Raw genomic sequence first — 18,185 nt, forward strand, 5'->3', positions numbered from 1 at the left:
ATACTTTTTGTTTTTCCTCTTTCACCCAAGATGTGTTTGATGCAGGATATTTTAATTTCCAGATAGGAAAGGCTTTTTGTTTTGTTTTTGTTTATTTTTAATTTCTAGTTATTTGCATTGTAAGCAGATTGCTGTTTATAATACTTCTACATTATAGAACCTACTGATGTTTTCTTTGTGTTATAATCTGTTATCAGTCTTTATGAATGCTCTATGTTCAATTAAGAAGAAGGTATATTCTCTGTTACCGGTGTGAATTGTTTGATGTATTTGTACTTACTGATTATACCTTGTAGGTTTTTTATATCTTTCCTTATATTTTGTCTGCCAAGCCTGACTTATATTGAAAATGGTTGTTAAATTCTCCTATTATTAGTGTGTTTCTTTTTCTCCTGTATCTTCTATATTTTTTCTATACATGGCTGTTGGTATAATTTGGTGCTATATCTTCATTGTAGAATATAGCTTTTTAGCATTATAAAGTATCCTTATTTGCTTCTTCTAATCTTTTTGACTAATTTTACTTTGCCTGATATTAGGATTACAACATGTGCATTATTACTGTTTTCAATTTCCTGAAAAATATTTTTCTATCCCTCTATATTTAGCCTTTTTAATCATCACACTTTAGGTATGTCTCATATTCAGCATCAGTGTGGAGTTGGGTTTTGCTTCCTGAGTCAATGTAAACATTAAATTTCTTATAATAAATGAATTAAGTTTATTCACATTTGTGGACTTGACTTATGTTTCATCTCATTTTGTCATATTATCTTAGATTGAGTTGTGGTATATATAATATCATATTTGCTGTGTTTTTGGTGTATAGCTTTTACTTTTAAATATTTTTTGGTGCATTCTAATTTTAGGGTTTATCTTTGTATTAAAACTTTTTATAGTGCTCTTCACTCCCATTTTTCTAATCTAATTTATTATAATGTGTTATATCAGTTTTAAATGACTCCCAACTAAGGGCTTTAATTTTATTTAATTTAATTTTACCTTTTTTCTCTCTCTTATCCTTTCATCTTTTAGGTGAATTCTTTCTACTTGTCAGAACATGTAGTGTTTATATATTATTCTACCCATGATCCCACTCTCATTGTAGTCTTAGCTTTACAGTTATATATATGAAATGTTTAAAGTCAGTTCTTTTGCCACAGTTTTACAAGTTGTCTTTGGTTGGATGAAGCTCAACATCCAGTAGATTCCTATGTAAAGTCACAGTGTACAGTATTTCCTGAATTTGGTAGACTAAAAACTATCTGAAGAACTGCTTAGCAGGATATAATATTCTTAGTTCACATTTTCTCTTTACTTTTCTTGAAAATTGCTACTCCAGTGTAGCCTTGATTTACATGTTGTTTTTGAGAAGTCTGTTGCCAGTTAATTTTTTGGTAGTTATAAGTTATTTCATCTTTTTGCCTGAAAACCTGATAGTTTATCTTTAAAGTTTAATGGTTTTACTAGTATGTGTCTTGGAGTTGATTGTTCTGGGTCAGATTTCCAGGGTACCTGATGGGTCCTTTAAATGTATTGATTCCAATCTTCTTTTATTTTTGGAAAGGTTTTTTGGGGGGTTATATTTGTAAACATTAGCTTTTTCCAGTGTACTGACTTCTTTTTTCCCAAGTATATCTAATATGTGTGTTGGACATCTCTGCCTATGTTCCTACTTTCTCTGACACATTTTACTTCCTTGTTTCATCTTATTTCTCTTTGTTTTTTCCCCCCTACTTTCCTTCAGTACCCTATATTATGTTTTCATTTGAATTTGTTCTTTCTTGGGCATCTTGTAATTCGGTATTCATTTTTAAATGATTTTTTTCCTTCTGTGTTCTTCCTGAGTTCAGTGAATTCTCATTTTGTGTCTTCTAGTTTTAAATCCATTGTGGTCTTAGTTTTTGTATTTCTGATTCAAGTTAGGTTGTTTTTTTTTAATATCTTTCAATGTTTATTTGAGGATATTTACTGCAGTTTCGCGTGTTGAATGACAGTATTTTTCTATCAGTACTTTGTTTCTGGTTGTTTAGAGGAAATTTCTTACCAGCAGAAAATCTTTCACACTTTCTGATTTTTTTGTTGTAGCTTTGAATGGATGTAGTCTGCTTTATTTCTGTTTTCATTCATTTCTTGAACACAGTTCCTATTTCAAAAACGTCCTCTTCTGTGAGTACTGCCATCTTTTGTGACGTGTCATTTATGGACCTTATTTCTTGTAGTGGTGGTGGGGAACGATTGGTGTGCCTTTTTTTTTTTTTTAATGTGGACCATTTTTTTAAAGTCTTTATTGAATTTGTTACAATATTGCTTGTTTTATGTATTGGTTTTCTGGCCGCAAGGCATGTGGGATCTTAGCTCCCTGACCAGGGATCAAACACACACCCTCTGCATTGGAAGGAGAAGTCTTAACCACTGGACCGCCAGGGAAGTCCCAGATGTGTCTTATTTCACCTTTGTTTGTATAGGATTCTTAATTTCCTCCACTATTTCCTTCCTTTCCTTCACTGTGTCATCTCTATAGACTACCAGCCATCCCCTCTATATATGATTATCCTCCAAAGGTATGCTTCTCCAAGACTGCCACTTCCAGTCCTGCACACTTTCAAGGCCCTCCTCTGTATGTGTGCTAGGACTACCAATTTCTGACGTGTATTGTGTGTTTTGAAGTTTGGTGAACTTACTTTTTCTGGAAAAGATTTGTCTGTGATTCATCTAAGTGTTTAACTCCTCTGTAGTCTTTTTTTTTTTTTTAATTGAAGTATAGTTGATTTACAATGTTGTGTTAGTTTTAGGTGTATGGAAAAGTGATTCAGTTATACACATGTATATATTTTTTTCAGATTCTTTTCCTTTATAGGTTATTATAAAATACTGAGTATAGTTCCCTGTGCTATATCCTTGTTGTTTATCTATTTTATATATAGTAGTGTGTACCTGTTAATCCCAAATTCCTAATTTATCCCTCCCCGCCCCTTTCCCCTTTGGTAACTATAAGTTGTTTTCTGTGCCTGTGGGTGTATTTCTGTATTGTATATAAGCTCATTTGTATCCTTTTAATTTAGATTCCACATATAAGTAATATCATATGATATTTGTCTTTCTCTGTCTGGCTTACTTCACTTAATATGATAATTTCTGTAGTAATTTTTATCAGACTCTTTTAGGATGCCTCTCCTCTACTTTCCACACCCAGTAAATTGCATCTGAAGGAGGTCAGTGGGTAGTCTGCTAGGATGTTTTTCTACTTACTTGTGATCTGAAGGGGTGTATGTGTGTGTGTGTGTGTGTGTGTGTGTGTGTGTGTGTGTGTTCTCTTTATCCAGTAATGGTGAACACAAGGGTAATGTGTGGTTTGTTTTACTCATTATTTTTAGGGAGGTAATGGTGGTAGGAGAAATTCAGAGTCAGGCAACTGTCAATGTTCTCCAAACCTGAAAGTCAAGATAGGCTTTTTTTTTTTTAATGCAACTTTCAGGTCTTATAAATTTGAGTCTCTAACAAGAAGAGCTCTCACATGGATTAACTGTATACATAATTTTGGCCTAAAAGACAGAGAAATTTAATTTTAGTCTTAGCCATTCTGTATTTTTTTTGCTGTGTGCCCATTAGAAAGTCACATAACATTTTTGAGCATCAGTGTACGTCTCTATAAATTGAAGGTAGCAGATAAGACCTTCAAATGTTTGCTGATATTGCTTTCATCTCTAAGCATTCACAAATATGTATCAACATATCATTCTTAGTACTCTAAGAAATTTGGAGAAGCTAGAATCCCTTTTATTCTGAGACTTATACTGCATTTTAAATCCCTATTGAATAATGTTTTCTGGTAACAGGAAATGAGCACAATACTAAAAGCATTCCATTTTGATATAATATCACTCTCAAGGATATTTCTTCTCAAGAATGTAATATGTCAGTATATCTGTGCTCTTATCTCTTTATCCATAGAAAAATCTCTCTATCCTACAGAAGCAATTGAACAGCATATTTAAAGTATAATTTCATATTGCTATTTTAGCTTTAGTGCATGATTTTAGTTTTATTATCTATTGAACAATTTAAAATGGTATAAATCAAAATAAGACATTAAGAGGCATTTTATTTTATTTTTTTAATATTTATTTATTTTCTTTATTTTTTTGGCTGTGTCGGGTCTTAGTTGTGGCATGTGGGATCTTTCATTGTGGTGCACGGTCTCTTTGCTGCAGCACTCGGTCTTCTCTCTAGTTATGGCATGCGGGCTCCAGAACACGTGGGCTCTATAGTTTGTGGCACGCGGGCTCTCTAGATGAGGTGCACGGGCTCAGTAGTTGCGGCATGCGGGCTTAGTTGCCCCGCGGCGTGTGGGATCCTCATTCCATGACCAGGGATTGAACCTGCATCTGCTGCATTGGAAGGCGGATATACTATTGGACCACCAGGGTAGTCCCAAGGGGCATTTTAATAGCTCAGTTTTATTTTATTGAGAATTAGAAGGAAAAAGTTTGTGTATCTCAATCAGAGGCCCCCATTAGTTATAAATTCTAACCTAATATAAATATTTTTTGTCAAATAAGACATAAATTACCTCAGGCTACTTTGTCCACGAAGGGAGTTTAGAAAAGGAAACTCATAATCCTCCAGCTAAAATTTCTCAGTAATCCTTAATATTTTTCTTGGTAATTTTAAATTATTTATTAAATTTTCAAAATTGTCTTCCAGAAAAAAATTTTAAAACTCACCTTTTTTTAAATGTCTTCACTTGCTGAATCATACATATAGTAGGCAGCTTACTTTTAGTCTTGTTTCTAAAGCAGCGAGGGATTTCACATAAACCTTGGTATGTGCATGTTTTCCTTTTTCAAGATATTATTCTTTTTTTTCTCAGATATTCCTATTAGGTTGACTTATGGCAGAAAAATGCTACCGCTTTGCAGTCAAAATCATTTAAATAAATAGCATATATTATATCTGATTTCCCAAATCTATTCTCTTTTAAGCCTATCTAGGTTCTGGTTCTTTTCTCTTCATTTCACCATTCACGTTTTATTCCCTGGTGTTATTTTCATGGTGTGATCTTGGAATCTTTCTCTAAGTTAGAATATGTAAGCTCTAGAAGCAACAGTTCCCTTGTTATTATGCTATAATTTGGGTAAGCTACTACCATATGGATAGCAGTATTTTTGCTAAATAGTTGGAATAACTGTACTTTTGAATGACCCACAGTTTTATAAAGGTTGCTAAAGTACTTTCTTAGTTAGTTGCAATTTTACTTCTATAAAAATAACTTTTTAACTGTAAAGCACATTTTGCAAGTACTAAATTCTATAAACAAATATTACATAATTTAGAACAAGTATAATGGAAATGAAAATTCTTTCACTATTCAAAACTTTACTCATCCATTTTTAATTACTTCTAACCAGTATTTTTTTTCCATGCGTAGGGCAGATTTAGCTCTGTAGGAATTTGTTTATTTATAGATTAGATCATTATGTGCTTTCACAAAGCTTTTTGTCAAAGAACTTTTTAGGTTTCTGGTTAAAGAAGGCAACTGAACATAATCATTTATTACTGCTGTATTCTGGAACCCCACTTAAATAACAGTAAAGGAATAAAAAAGGCATGAACTCTCAAGGACAAATATAATAGAAAGGACATAATAGCTAAAAAGAAATGTCAATGAATTTTGGGAGCTGGAAAGTAGATGAGTGAGTGGTAGTTTACCTAGCAGAGTAGAAAAAGCTGAATGCTCCCCTTCAGTTGGAAGATCTGCAAGAAGCAAATCAGTTTACATGACACAGCTGTACCAGACACAAACCCATTTGCCTATCACATTTTTGCCTCTTTCACAGCACATAGAAAGATATTTCACTGTCCTCTTTGCACTTATATTGGAGCCATTTGACTGAGATCTGACCGATGCAATGTGGACAGAAGTAACATAAGCCATATCTAGGGTAAAATCATAAATCACTTTGGGCCATCCTCCTGCTCTCTCTACCTTTCTACCTAATGGTGAACTTGGAAGCCATGTATTCTAGATGGTGAATTTTTAAGATGGATACAAACTGGGTCCTTAAGTCGTCAGGTAGAAAAGAGCCTTCTAAGAGGGCTGAATAACCTGCATCAAAGTCTTTGTGAAGGGAAAATGAACACTTATTTTGTTAAACCATTGAGATTTCAGGGTTTATTTGTTACCATAGTATAGCCTATTCTGTTCTAGTACAAGATTCTTGGAAGGTTTAAGAATTATAGCTAGTAGTAAGCAACTCTGATGAAAAATGTGTTCAGTGTGCCTAAAAATTACTCCCTTACCTGCAGAACATAGTGTGTGAAACATCATCCTGTGAACATGCAGTTAGTGAAAATCCGTCCATAGTTTGTGAGAGTGTCCTGACAGCTCTTTCTCCAATCAGTTTTCATAAAGCTGACAGCCAGCTCTATACACATAGTGCAAGAGATAGGAGAATTCTTATCTTAGGAAAAAGGTGAACTAAAGAATAAAGATAGATGGAGACCAACATTTGAGGGTCTCCAATAAAATGGTCTGAGTTCCGCATAATCAGCCAACAGAAATGTTTACTATTTGATGAGACCCACCTGTGATCAAAGAGCTTCCAATCTGTGCTTGTGGTACTTCATTCATTCTAATCCATAAGAGCAAAGGATCATGAAAGTTAAAAAAAGGTTACATTTAATATTGTCAAAGATATTAAATATTCATTCATGAAATAAAAGCAGGGTAATATTAAAAATAAATATGTAGGAAATAAGAAAGAAATATTGGACATTAAAAATTTGCAAAATATGTTTGCAAAATAATAAGTTTGAAGATAATTTTGAGGAAATCTCTTTGAAAGAAAAGAATACTGAAAATAGGGGGAAAAAATCAGAATTGTATAGGTTAAACAAGAAGGACAAATGTGTTTAATGTTGATGTTTCCAAAATAGGAGATCCTTCCTATAAAATGCAGTACGTGAAAATATATATCAAATTGACCGATGAGCTAAATATCAAATTGGAAATATAAAGCTTTTCTAGAAGAAAAAATATGAGAGCACAACTTATGACATTGGGATAGGGGAAAAAAATCTTGTTTGTGGTACAAAAAGCACAAACTGTAAAGGGAAAGACTGAAAAACAAACTAAAATGTTATGTACCACAAAAAGACACTATAAACAAAATTAAAAGTAAAATTATGGGAAAAGTTATTTGTAGCATATAGAGAAAACAACAGGTTACTATAAAGAATCTGTATTTCTCTCTATATATCTATTTACTGTCATCATCATCTGTTTGTGTGTACTTATGAAATTCAATATGAAAAAGGCAGCCGAGTGGAAAGATAGATGTATTAGTTTCCTACAGGTTCTGTAACAAATTACAGCAAACTAAGAGGCTTAAAATAATGCAAATGTATTATCTTATAGTTTAGGAGGTCAGAAGCCTAAAAGTTAAGAAATCTTGAAATGAAAACATTATTCTGTGTGTTTGTTTGTTTTTTTCTTTTCTTGAAGGTTCTAGGGGGGAATCCATTTTCTTGCATTTTTCAGTTTCTAGAGGCTGCCCACATTCCTTGGGTCATGTATTATCCCAGCCTCTGGTTCTGTTATCATATCTACTTCTCTGTCTGTGGCCCCTTTGCCTCCCTCTTAGACAGACCCTGATAATTACACTGGGCCCACCTGAATAATCCAGGATCATCTCTTCCTCTCAAAATCCTTAACAGTCATATCTGCAAAGTTGATGTTGGCACGTAAGGTAACATATTCACAGCTTTCAGGGATTAGGATGTGGACATTTTTGGGGCACCATTAGTCCACCTACCATAATGGATAAACAATATGAATGATTAATTCATAGGATAGGAAATCTGAGTAATCACTAACGATATGAGAAAAATATGAATAAAGCTCAGTGGTTACCTGAAAAACCAAGTGCACTTCCTCAATATTTTGGAAAAAATAAGTCTGATAAAACCAAGAATTTTGAGCATTTAGGAAAGGGAAAATACCACAATACCTATTATATTTGTTTACATGACCATTTATGGTCTAACTCCAGGCAAAAATACTCAGGAAATCTCTCACACATGTGTAACAACATAGAGACATGTAAAAGAAGGTTTAATACATAATCCTGTGGAATCATAAGAAATTAAGCACAACCAAAAGGTGTACTAATGGGAAAATGAATACATAAATTGCTCTGTATTCACACGGGGATATTACTCACTAATAAAAATGAATGTAGGGCTTCCCTGGTGGTGCAATGATTGGGAGTCTGCCTGCCAATGCAGGGGACACGGGTTCGAGCCCTGGTCTGGGAAGATCCACATGCTGTGGAGCAACTAGGCCCGTGAGCCACAACTGCTGAGCCTGCGCGTCTGGAGCCTGTGCTCCGCAACGGGAGAGGCCGTGACAGTGAGAGGCCCGCGCACCGCAATGAAGAGTGGCCCCCAATCTCCGCAACTGGAGAAAGCCCTCGCACAGAAACAAAGACCCAACACAGCCAAAAATAAATAAATAAATAAATAAATTTATTTTTTTAAAAAATGAATGTACATTATCTGCATTTATCAACGTGGATAGATCTAGAAGTCATAATATTAAGTGAGGAAAATAATTTCCACAGTAATATGTATAACAAAATAATATTTAAGTAAAACTTGTAAAAACATGCAAGACAATGAATGCTATTTGGGAAGATGTACATATTTAGTTAAAGTATAAAAATGTGGTGGAGCATAATAAAAATCAATTCCAGGATAGTGGCTGTGTCTGGGGAATTGAGATGGAACTGGGATTGCAAAAGACACAGGGAATTCACCTGAATTTATAATTTTTTATTTATTTAATGAAATCTGAAGTAAATGTTAGCCTTTGCTAGTAAAGTATGGGAGGGTTTATTACATTACTCTACTTTTCTGAATGTTTGAGATATTTAATACTATTTTAAAGTGGTAATTGAAGTGTTAATGAAATGAGGATATTTTTCTGTTGATTTTTATCTTTTAAGAGCTATGTCCTTATTTTGTATGTAAAGAGATTTCCTTACATTTCCAGAGGAAGTAACAATAACTAGAGTTATTTTTTCTTTTGCCGTGTCTCTTTTTTTTTTTTTTTAAACATCTTTATTGGAGTATAATTGCTTTACAATGGTGTGTTAGTTTCTGCTTTATAACAAAGTGAATCAGTTATACACAGAGTTATTTTTGGTTTCAAAGATTTCCTTTACAGTTGAATACTTGTGAAGTAATTTACAAATGACAACCTACTCTATAAATCTCAAGGAGATTTAATTACCATAGCTTCTCTTTTTTTTAAAGATAAATCAACACTATATGTCTGTTTTATTAAAAAGGCATACCACCTTCTGTGGAAAGATTGAGTCCCAATTCTGTGTATAGGCAGGAATGTTTGTTTTGGACTTTAGTTTATAAGGTGATTCTACTTGAACTGAAAGGTACCGTAACTCTGGGGAGCTAAGTAGATCACATTTTATTATTCTTTTTTTTTTTTTTTTCCTGCAAATAATGAAACTAAGTAGCCATGAGACTAAGATCATGCTAATGTATTGTGATGCAAATTTCAGGACACATATATCTGATTCACCATTTAGTGCTTATTCCACTATTTCGGTAAAAAGAAATCTCAGTGATCACATTAGACCAGGGCCCTATGTCATACCTTTTATTATTATTATTTTTTTAACCAAGGAGGCAAGTTAATAAAAATAACTTTAAAAATAAGTAAATATGTAGTCAGTGGAACATATGCCCTTCCTAATTCCAAGAATTAGGAGCCCTTTTCAAAATTACAAAAGCCTTGATTAATCCCTGCAACTCCATGCAAGTACTTGTACTGTTGGAGTCTTACCCCTTCTTCTGGTCCAATAGGAAAAGTCAGTTTGGGAAAGATGAGAGTGACAGCTAGGAAATGGTAAGAACCAAACCACTACTTCTGTAGACAGAGAACTGTATAGTATGGGATCTTCTTTAGGAAAGGAAGAAGAAAATCCTTCTGAGAAATTAAAACTCCTTATCTAAAAACATACACAAATTAAAAACTTTATTAAAGTTCTGTTTTCGTTTGCCAGGGCTACCTTAACAAAGTACCACAGACTGTAACTTAAACAATAGAAATTAACTTTGTCACAGTTCTGGAGGCTGGGTCAAGTGTCAGCAGGGTTGGTTTATTCTAAGGCCTCTCTTTGCTCGTAGATCATTGTCTTCTCTCCAAGTCTTCTCATACTCTTCCTCTGTGTGTGTCTGTGTCCTAATCTCTTCTTATAAGGAGACCAGTCATACTGGATTAGGAGCCACCCTAGTGACCACATTTAAAAGACTATCTTCACGTACAGATACATTCTGAAGTACTGGACGTTAGGACTTTGACATATGAATTTGAGAGGGGCATAACTCAGCCAATAATAATTTCTGAAATGTCAAAACTGAGAAACTTGTTGATTAACAGCTTTCTGTTATATCATAAACCAAAAATAGGTGGGCCTTCCCTCTTTCCTCCACATTGTACAGTGATGATACATTATGATTTATGTGGGGCATTTTCAAGAGAGGTTCTTCCTATTTTGTCTTGATCCCAGGACCCCCAAATATCTAATTGGAGTGAGTGATGGTAATGAGGTATTCATTGCTTTTTTCATTTTGAAGAGGATAATATGATCTGAATAGACCTTTTTTTTTTTTTTTTTCTGAATAGACTTTTAAAAAATATTGGACCAAAGGTTTATCTTATATCATTGTGAAATTTGAAAGCCATACTAATTTGAAAGCCATACTAATCCTACATCATCCTATTCATGATGAATATCTATATGGAAATCTCACTATATTTTACTCATCACTGTGGCCAAATATGAACATATTTCATTCTCCCCTGCACACTGTCTACTATAATCCATTTCTGCTGGTGGCTCCCTTAATCTACATACTTTCCCAAGTCAGAAATTTGGAAATATTTTAATACTTCTCTCTTTTTAAACACATACAAAGGAACTATTGCCAAACCCTGTGTATTATTCCACCAAGTTTCATAGGCTCAATTTTGGAAGTCAGTGTTTGAACACTGACCCTTTCTTTGATTTACATTCCTGTCAAAATTATCCTTTTCTTCCCCAAAGTAATGGATGCCTTTGACTGAATAAGGGAAACACTAACAACGACAAAGTGAAAAAAAGAAAAAAATGCCAATAATACTTAAAATATTGTCTCCCTACATGAGTCTGATTTTCTCCCTTTAAAATTATTTAATGCTCAATTAAATCCAAATTCCTTAGCCTTTCCAGAAATCCCTTTTGAAGAACTACATACCTAATATTTATCCACATTCCTCTTTGAACTTTATGTGTCATAAATGGATACATTTATGACAATTGACACGTTGGCTTTTACTTTCCCGCATTGGTGTGCTTGTGAATATTTGACCACCAGTTTTGGGGGTTGAAAGGGTCAGGGTAAGGTAAAGGGACTTGATTTATGGCATTTGCTAGTTTCTATAGTGTAAATACTTCCACCATGGCTAATTTTAAGCTACTTACATGAAATCAACAGGCTTGCAAAATTCCTGAAAATTTTACAGTTGGTCCTTGTTAAACAGTGAATCCTTGTGTGTCCTTGGACAAATTTTATCTCAGGGCTTCAAATATGCTACTTCCTTGAGTTAAAATAGTCTTCTTTCCGTGCCTGAGAAGTTCCCATTAATCTTTTAAAATGCAGCTCAGATGTCCTTCTGTCTTAGAACCCGCCTCACCCCTACCCCCAGCTTTCCCAGGTGGTCTGTCACTGCCTCATCAGTTTTTCTCCTCATCATTGTAAGTGCTTTTATGTTGAATTCATCACATTATCATGTTATCTTATCTTTTTTATTTATCTGTTTTCCAATTACATTGTTAGTATTTGAAAGCACTTCAGTTTTGCAGATGAGGAAATTGATGCACAGAGCCTAACAGTATGGAGAAACATAATACCACATTTATTTATTTTTTAATTGCTCAGTATTTAAAAGAATGGACAGAATAATACTCGAAAGCTTACATTTACCTTTCTTTGACCTTAGACAAATGATTTAGCCTTCCTGACCTTAAGTATTGTCATATACAAATGGACATAATAATATGTATACTCACGAGACTGTTGTAAGAAAGTACCTGTGAAGTACAGGACAGTGTGTGACACCTAGGAACCACTGAACGAAGGGTAAATATAGGCTGTGTCAGAGGTGAAAGCACATGAGAAGAACCTCCATTATTTCTGATGATGCTTTGGACAAGGTACAATGTGGACTCACCTTACACATGTGTCTTGCGAGAGTGAAATAACTTCACAGTTTCAGACGAAATAGAGCGTTCATTCTTAAAATGTATGTCCTTCAATATCTTATCATGATGCCTCTAACATTTAAAAAAAATTCTCTTACTTGAACGCTATCCCAGATTTCAGGTTTTTTCTTTTCATCCAGAATAGGCACTTCATAATGTTGGTTGTACCCATTTAGTCTACGGCCTACTGTTTTCTGTTTCTATTCCTTCAGCCTTTGCATGCAAGATTCCTTGCCTGTGACCATCCAGTCCTGCATCATGCCGAAAGACTGTGAAACCACCGAGTGGTCCTCCTGGAGCCCCTGCTCCAAGACGTGCCGTTCAGGGAGCCTCTCGCCAGGATTTAGAAGCAGGAGCCGGAACGTGAAGCACGTTGCTGTTGGAGGTGGAGAGGATTGCCCTGAACTTCTTGAGAAAGAGGCCTGCATCGTTGAAGGAGAACTTTTGCACTCATGTCCCAGGTATTGTGTATTCTTTGGCATGAGTGTTCAGTTGTTTATATAATCTCATTTTATGTGGTATAGAGATGTTAACAATAACTGTAGCTGTGACTTATTACTCAGTGCAGAGTTTCATATTAGGCAGTAAAGCCTAGGGGGGTAAGAGCATGGGCTGTGCTGATTGCCTGGGCTCCAATCCTATTTCTAATTATGTGATTGTTATGACTTTCTAACTTATGTGAATTTTGGCAAGTGACTTAAATCTAGTGCCTCAGTTTACTTTTCTACTAGCAGTACTTACTTCATCCAGCACCAGCCACATCATAAATGCTTAATAACCATTAGTTATCATTACCTGACATGTCACACCTATTTTTTGACAACCTAAGAAGCCATTCATAAGCATCTTCATTTTGCAAATAAGGCCATTGATGCTCAGAGAGATTAAATAACTTCTGAGGTTACATAGTTAATGAGTGACAGCCACCTGATTCTAAGGGTGCTCTTTCTCTGAAAGTCACTGCTGCTCTGGGCATTGTCTCTATTACAGAGTCCCTAGGGAACCAGAGAAGGGTGAGAAAAGGGTTGACATAAATTAGTAGCTGAATTTAATATCTTGATATTGGTTATATTTTGCCTGATTGTGTAGCCCTTGGTGAAGACCTCCAGTGCATTTTCCTCTGGTTGTTGGCTCACAGTGGGCTCAGTCTGATAATGACAGAAATCACTGGGGCTGGCTGCTTAGAAGTCTGTTGGGGATGAATTTGTAATAATTCCTGCTGGACAGCTGCCCTGAACTATATCTTAAATCTGTAGCTATTTTAGATAGAACTTTTCTATAGTTTCTTATAGCCTCTGAGATTTGAGATCACTCCCTCGGTGAAAAATAAAATGAGGCAAAAAATAACTTCTTGTAGAAATTAATCATCTGGGGATATGTAAAGGGTAAGTGGGTTACAAACTCAGCTGGTGTTGTTGATGGGTCTGGTTATTCCTTAAACCTGAAATAAAGCATGTATGGGTGGGGCAGAGGTTGAGGTTGGGGGTAGGTATAGAGGAGCAAATTCCTGTTTACACATTCATAGTCAAGTCACTTCCTCCACCTCACCATTGAAATCAGGGTCGATTCAACATACTCCTTACATATTGATTGTTCATTTTTTACTAAAATGACTCCTTAGATTTACATCACTTCTTGCCTGAAACGCGGAGAAAGCAGATGTAGTTCATGATCCTTGACAGATTAAACTGTTGTCACAGAATCCTCCCTAATTGTATTGAGTTTGTGTCCAATCTTTCAAGACACTAATATGGGGCAAAACATGGGATTGGAAAGAAAACCTGAGGTCTCTGTCCCTTTTGAACTTGGATAGGCTTTGGGTTAGAATTGCATCGCCATCACACTTAAAGTGTGTGTCCTTGGACAAGCTATACAACTTCTCTAAGACATTCCCCTCTTCAATAAAAGTGTCTAATTATACTGCCTGTGTTGAAGGTTGAACAGCTACAGACTAGCACTGTCCGTCCCAGCGCTCAGCACATGAGGCACTACACGAATACTGACTCGTATTGTTGCTCTTTGCAGGTGGGTTTTGGTTTCATTTCTTTCAGCGAGAGAATCTCTCCTTTCCTTGGAAGGCATACTGTAGTAATTTAATGGAGTAGAAAGTTATTTCTTCTGGGTGATTTGGAGACTTTTTTTTCCCTGTGGAGGCCTTATTTAGGAGGGTTCTCAATGTTAGGCTGCTAGGAATAGAATCTGGGTTTAATGATGACCTTGACCTTGGCGCCTTTTTTCTTCATTCCTTTCACAGAATGGCATGACCTCTTCCTGATATTTTTAATAGTTTTTTGATTTATAGACATCTCCCTATTTTTTTTTTCTTCTCTTTTCTTTGTTAATAACTATTATGATTCTCTTGGAATCATCAGAGTGGTGCCTCCTTGATGATGTTGAGAAAGTTGAGTTGGATAACCTTTTGTTAAAGAACGACTACCTTTTATTGAGATCTACTGTTGGCCAATAACTATATCAGAGATTTTATAAAGATTATTTAGAATAACATAGAATGTATTATCCAAATAGAACATTTTTGAGAGTAAAAGGGATGTAAATCGGTACTGTTCGGATTCAAATTGAAGTCCACTTGCCTTCAAGGTCAGTGCTCTTTCCAATACATCACACTGACCCTAATGATAATATGGTGAAGACACACACCCAGATAAGGTTATAGACACACATACACATGTATTCATATATATCATTTTTTTCCAACAAAATACCATGGAATGGTAATACTTCAAGATGTACCCAAGATTAATTTCTGTATTGAGTTTCATTTGATTGAACCTTAACATCTGAAAACAGAGCCTGACAAAGTTCATTGGAGATGAACCTGGGCCTCTAGTTCTGCTGTTTGGAAATGTTACTGAGTATGACATTTTCTAAAAATCTCAGATAGTGAATTTGTAGGAAATAGGAGTCTTTGAAAATTCACTGAAATACCAACCAGTGTTTCCTAGGGAGAATAATGTGTTAACTAATGATTCCACTTTGTGGTGGAAAAGAGCCTGTATAAATAATAGCAACAAAATTAACATTGGCTGACATTCTTATTTGTCTGAAATCCGAGCTGTGGCCTCTACCACAGGAAACCATAAAGGCCATGTGCTAACTTTTGTTTCTACTTGGACACCAGTGATTAAAATTCATTGTGAACAAGGGAAATGGAAACAAAATTCTCTTAGGGAAAAAAAATGTCTATTTTTCCTTTCCCAGAATTCATGAGCACTTCATATGCATCAAGCAATTTAATTCACCATCCTTCTCCCCAGCAGGGAAATGTCCTCTCTTAGAACGCGGTTTGGCTTTTACCCTTCCACCATATTTGCTATAGGAGATGTGTTCCTTTTCTCAATAGATATACTCTGAGCTCTTCCTATGGGCCAAGCAGTACGTTAAGTGTTTCCGATACCTCAGAGAACACATTAGACAAAGTTCCCTCCCCCTTGTGGGACCTAAATTTTAGTGAAGATATACCAAATAAATAAAATAAATAAAATAAACTCTACACTTTGTGTACAAGATATGGAAAAAATGAAGCATTGGAGCAGGGTAAAGATAGAGGCTTCTGGGGTGCTGTGATGGGGGGTCAGCTCAGGTTACAGAATTAAAGAGAGTGTCCTTAGAGAAGCCTCATTTGAACTAGCAGGATCTGGGGGGAGGACTTGAAGGAAGTGAGGAAATTAGCCTTTCAGGTAATTAGAGGAAGAATATTCCAAGAAGAGATAAGCTAGAGATGTGCTCTGGTTCCTGCATGTTCATAATGCTCACAACGGTTTTTAGTTGCATAGCTTGGGGGCTACTCATCTCACCAGCTGGACTCCACTGCTCAGCATTTTCACTATGAACACTATGTGTGCCAATCCCTAAGGCATGATTCCACGAAAGGAATTGTGACCATGAGGAGCCCCTTCTCGAAGAGCTCCCTGAGACTGAACACTTTGGAAACTCCTCAGGGCAGCTAGCATAAGTTAACCTGAAAGGAGACAGAGGCCAGCCTATGTTAAGCTAACTTGGGAAATTTTGGAACTACAGTTGATCCTTGAACAGCAGGGGTTTGAACTGCACAGGTACTCTTAGAGGCGGATAGTTTTGAATAGTAAATGCTACAGCACCACATGATCTGAGGTTGGTTGAATCCATAGATGCAGAACCATGGATGCAAAGGGTGACTATCAGTTATAGCAGATTTTCTGAATGCATGGAGGATTATCGCCCCTAACCCCACATTGTTCAAGGGTCAACTGTATAAGGGAGTTAGTATTGTGTAGCCATAAGCTCATCTCAAAAGTATGCTATTTTTGACCAAGATATATATAGATTCCATGAAACCCCTTTCTTCAGTGTTATACAGTCTACTTGAAATTTTGTGCTCCCCCCCTCTAACAAAACACTAAGAACTCACGCTGTACATTATGGGGTTGGGATAGAAATGAGAAAGATGGGACAAATCTGCTTGTCACTGGCTACCTTTTCTCTTGGTGTGTTTATCTCTTATCATTGTCATCATGGCTTTGGGCATTATGTTACTCTCTGCCTCAAAACACTGAAAGATATGTGTTTTATAAGATGCCTTGGCACTTGGGCTCTTTCTTTTGTCCTAATTAACATCTAAAGTATTAGATCCTACATCTCAACTAAGAGGGAGGTGAAAAGCATTCTAAGACCATAAATGATAAGGTGGCCCTGTTTACTGGATAGCATAAGGAAAGGCAGAGGACACAGATAGCTGAGACATAACCTGATGCTGGAACAGCTATGACTCCAGATCCTTCGTGCTTAAGCAGAGAGCCTGTTTTGGCTGAAGACACTGTAACACACAAGAATACTGAAAAATGTCAACATCTTTCTTGGAAGCGACATCTCAGATGACCTACCTGCAACTTCCACCACCTCACCAGGAGGCTTTCACACCAAAATGGCTGTTCTACTTCTTAAATGATCATTTAAAGTTTAAAATTGAATATAAGACAGTGCTGTTATAAAGACCAACATAGAGTAAAACTTTAAAGACAATCTCAAGGCAGAAGCTGCATGGCTGATAGTATTACATAGACTGTGTGATATTACTGTACAGAAAAGCCAATTTCCTAAACATTGCTTCAGCACTCCAGTCTGACACTGAATAGATGGGGTCTCATAATTTGTCCCTCCTTATCTCTGATATGTATGAGTTTATTATGGGTGAACTAGAGATTCTCCGCAAAAGGTCTGTCTGTGCAGACTCATACTGAGAGATCTATCGGGGTCTCCTGCATCCCACTTCGATGTGCTTCTAAAACAACCCCCTGTGACCAGCCTGTTTTTTCCTACCATCTCTTTAAGGCACTGAACCCGATTTTAGATTTTCTAAAATCTAAAATTTTCTCAAGTTTTCCTTGAGAAAACTCTGGGGATTAGTTGATGGATTTTTTAGATGAGTGTTGAAGCCAGGAATGGTGCCAGCAGAAGGGATGGTGAGTAAAACTTGGCTTGGTAGTTGGCTTCCTCTGCCCACTGGAATGAAGTGAGTGCTGGAACAGGGTTGACATGTCTTGAAGAGATGTTTGTTCAACACCTGCTTCAGACTGTCACTGTTCTAATTGCTGGAGAATTCAGGAAATTTTAGTCTGTGTTCACTTAGTTTATTCATCTTCAGAATCCTGTGTAATATACTCATTAAAAACTAGAGCATCTTGAACCTGATAACCATGTTCTTTAAGAGTGTTTCACAGTTAGTAATGTTCCCGCACATCATTCCAAACATATGTATCTGGATTTTTTGTTAATGCATTTTTCTCCTCTACTTTAGAGTGAGTAGCACCTATAGAAGTGCCTGGCTCAGAGTAAATGCTCAGCAGACAATGGATGAAT

At 35.9% G+C, this 18,185-nt stretch overlaps 1 protein-coding gene across 1 annotated transcript in view; it reads left to right on the forward strand.

The window, feature by feature from the left end:
• Positions 1 to 18,185, forward strand: part of THSD7B (thrombospondin type 1 domain containing 7B) — a 594,306-nt gene that overhangs the window by 17,635 nt on the left and 558,486 nt on the right. Inside the window, exon 2 of the mRNA XM_059927090.1 lies at positions 12,542 to 12,790. Coding sequence (XP_059783073.1) covers positions 12,542 to 12,790 — 249 coding nt within the window. The remainder of the gene's footprint in view (positions 1 to 12,541; positions 12,791 to 18,185) is intronic.

The sequence above is a fragment of the Balaenoptera ricei genome, chromosome 7 (genome assembly GCF_028023285.1).
Source record: "Balaenoptera ricei isolate mBalRic1 chromosome 7, mBalRic1.hap2, whole genome shotgun sequence".
NCBI classification, from domain to species: domain Eukaryota; kingdom Metazoa; phylum Chordata; class Mammalia; order Artiodactyla; family Balaenopteridae; genus Balaenoptera; species Balaenoptera ricei.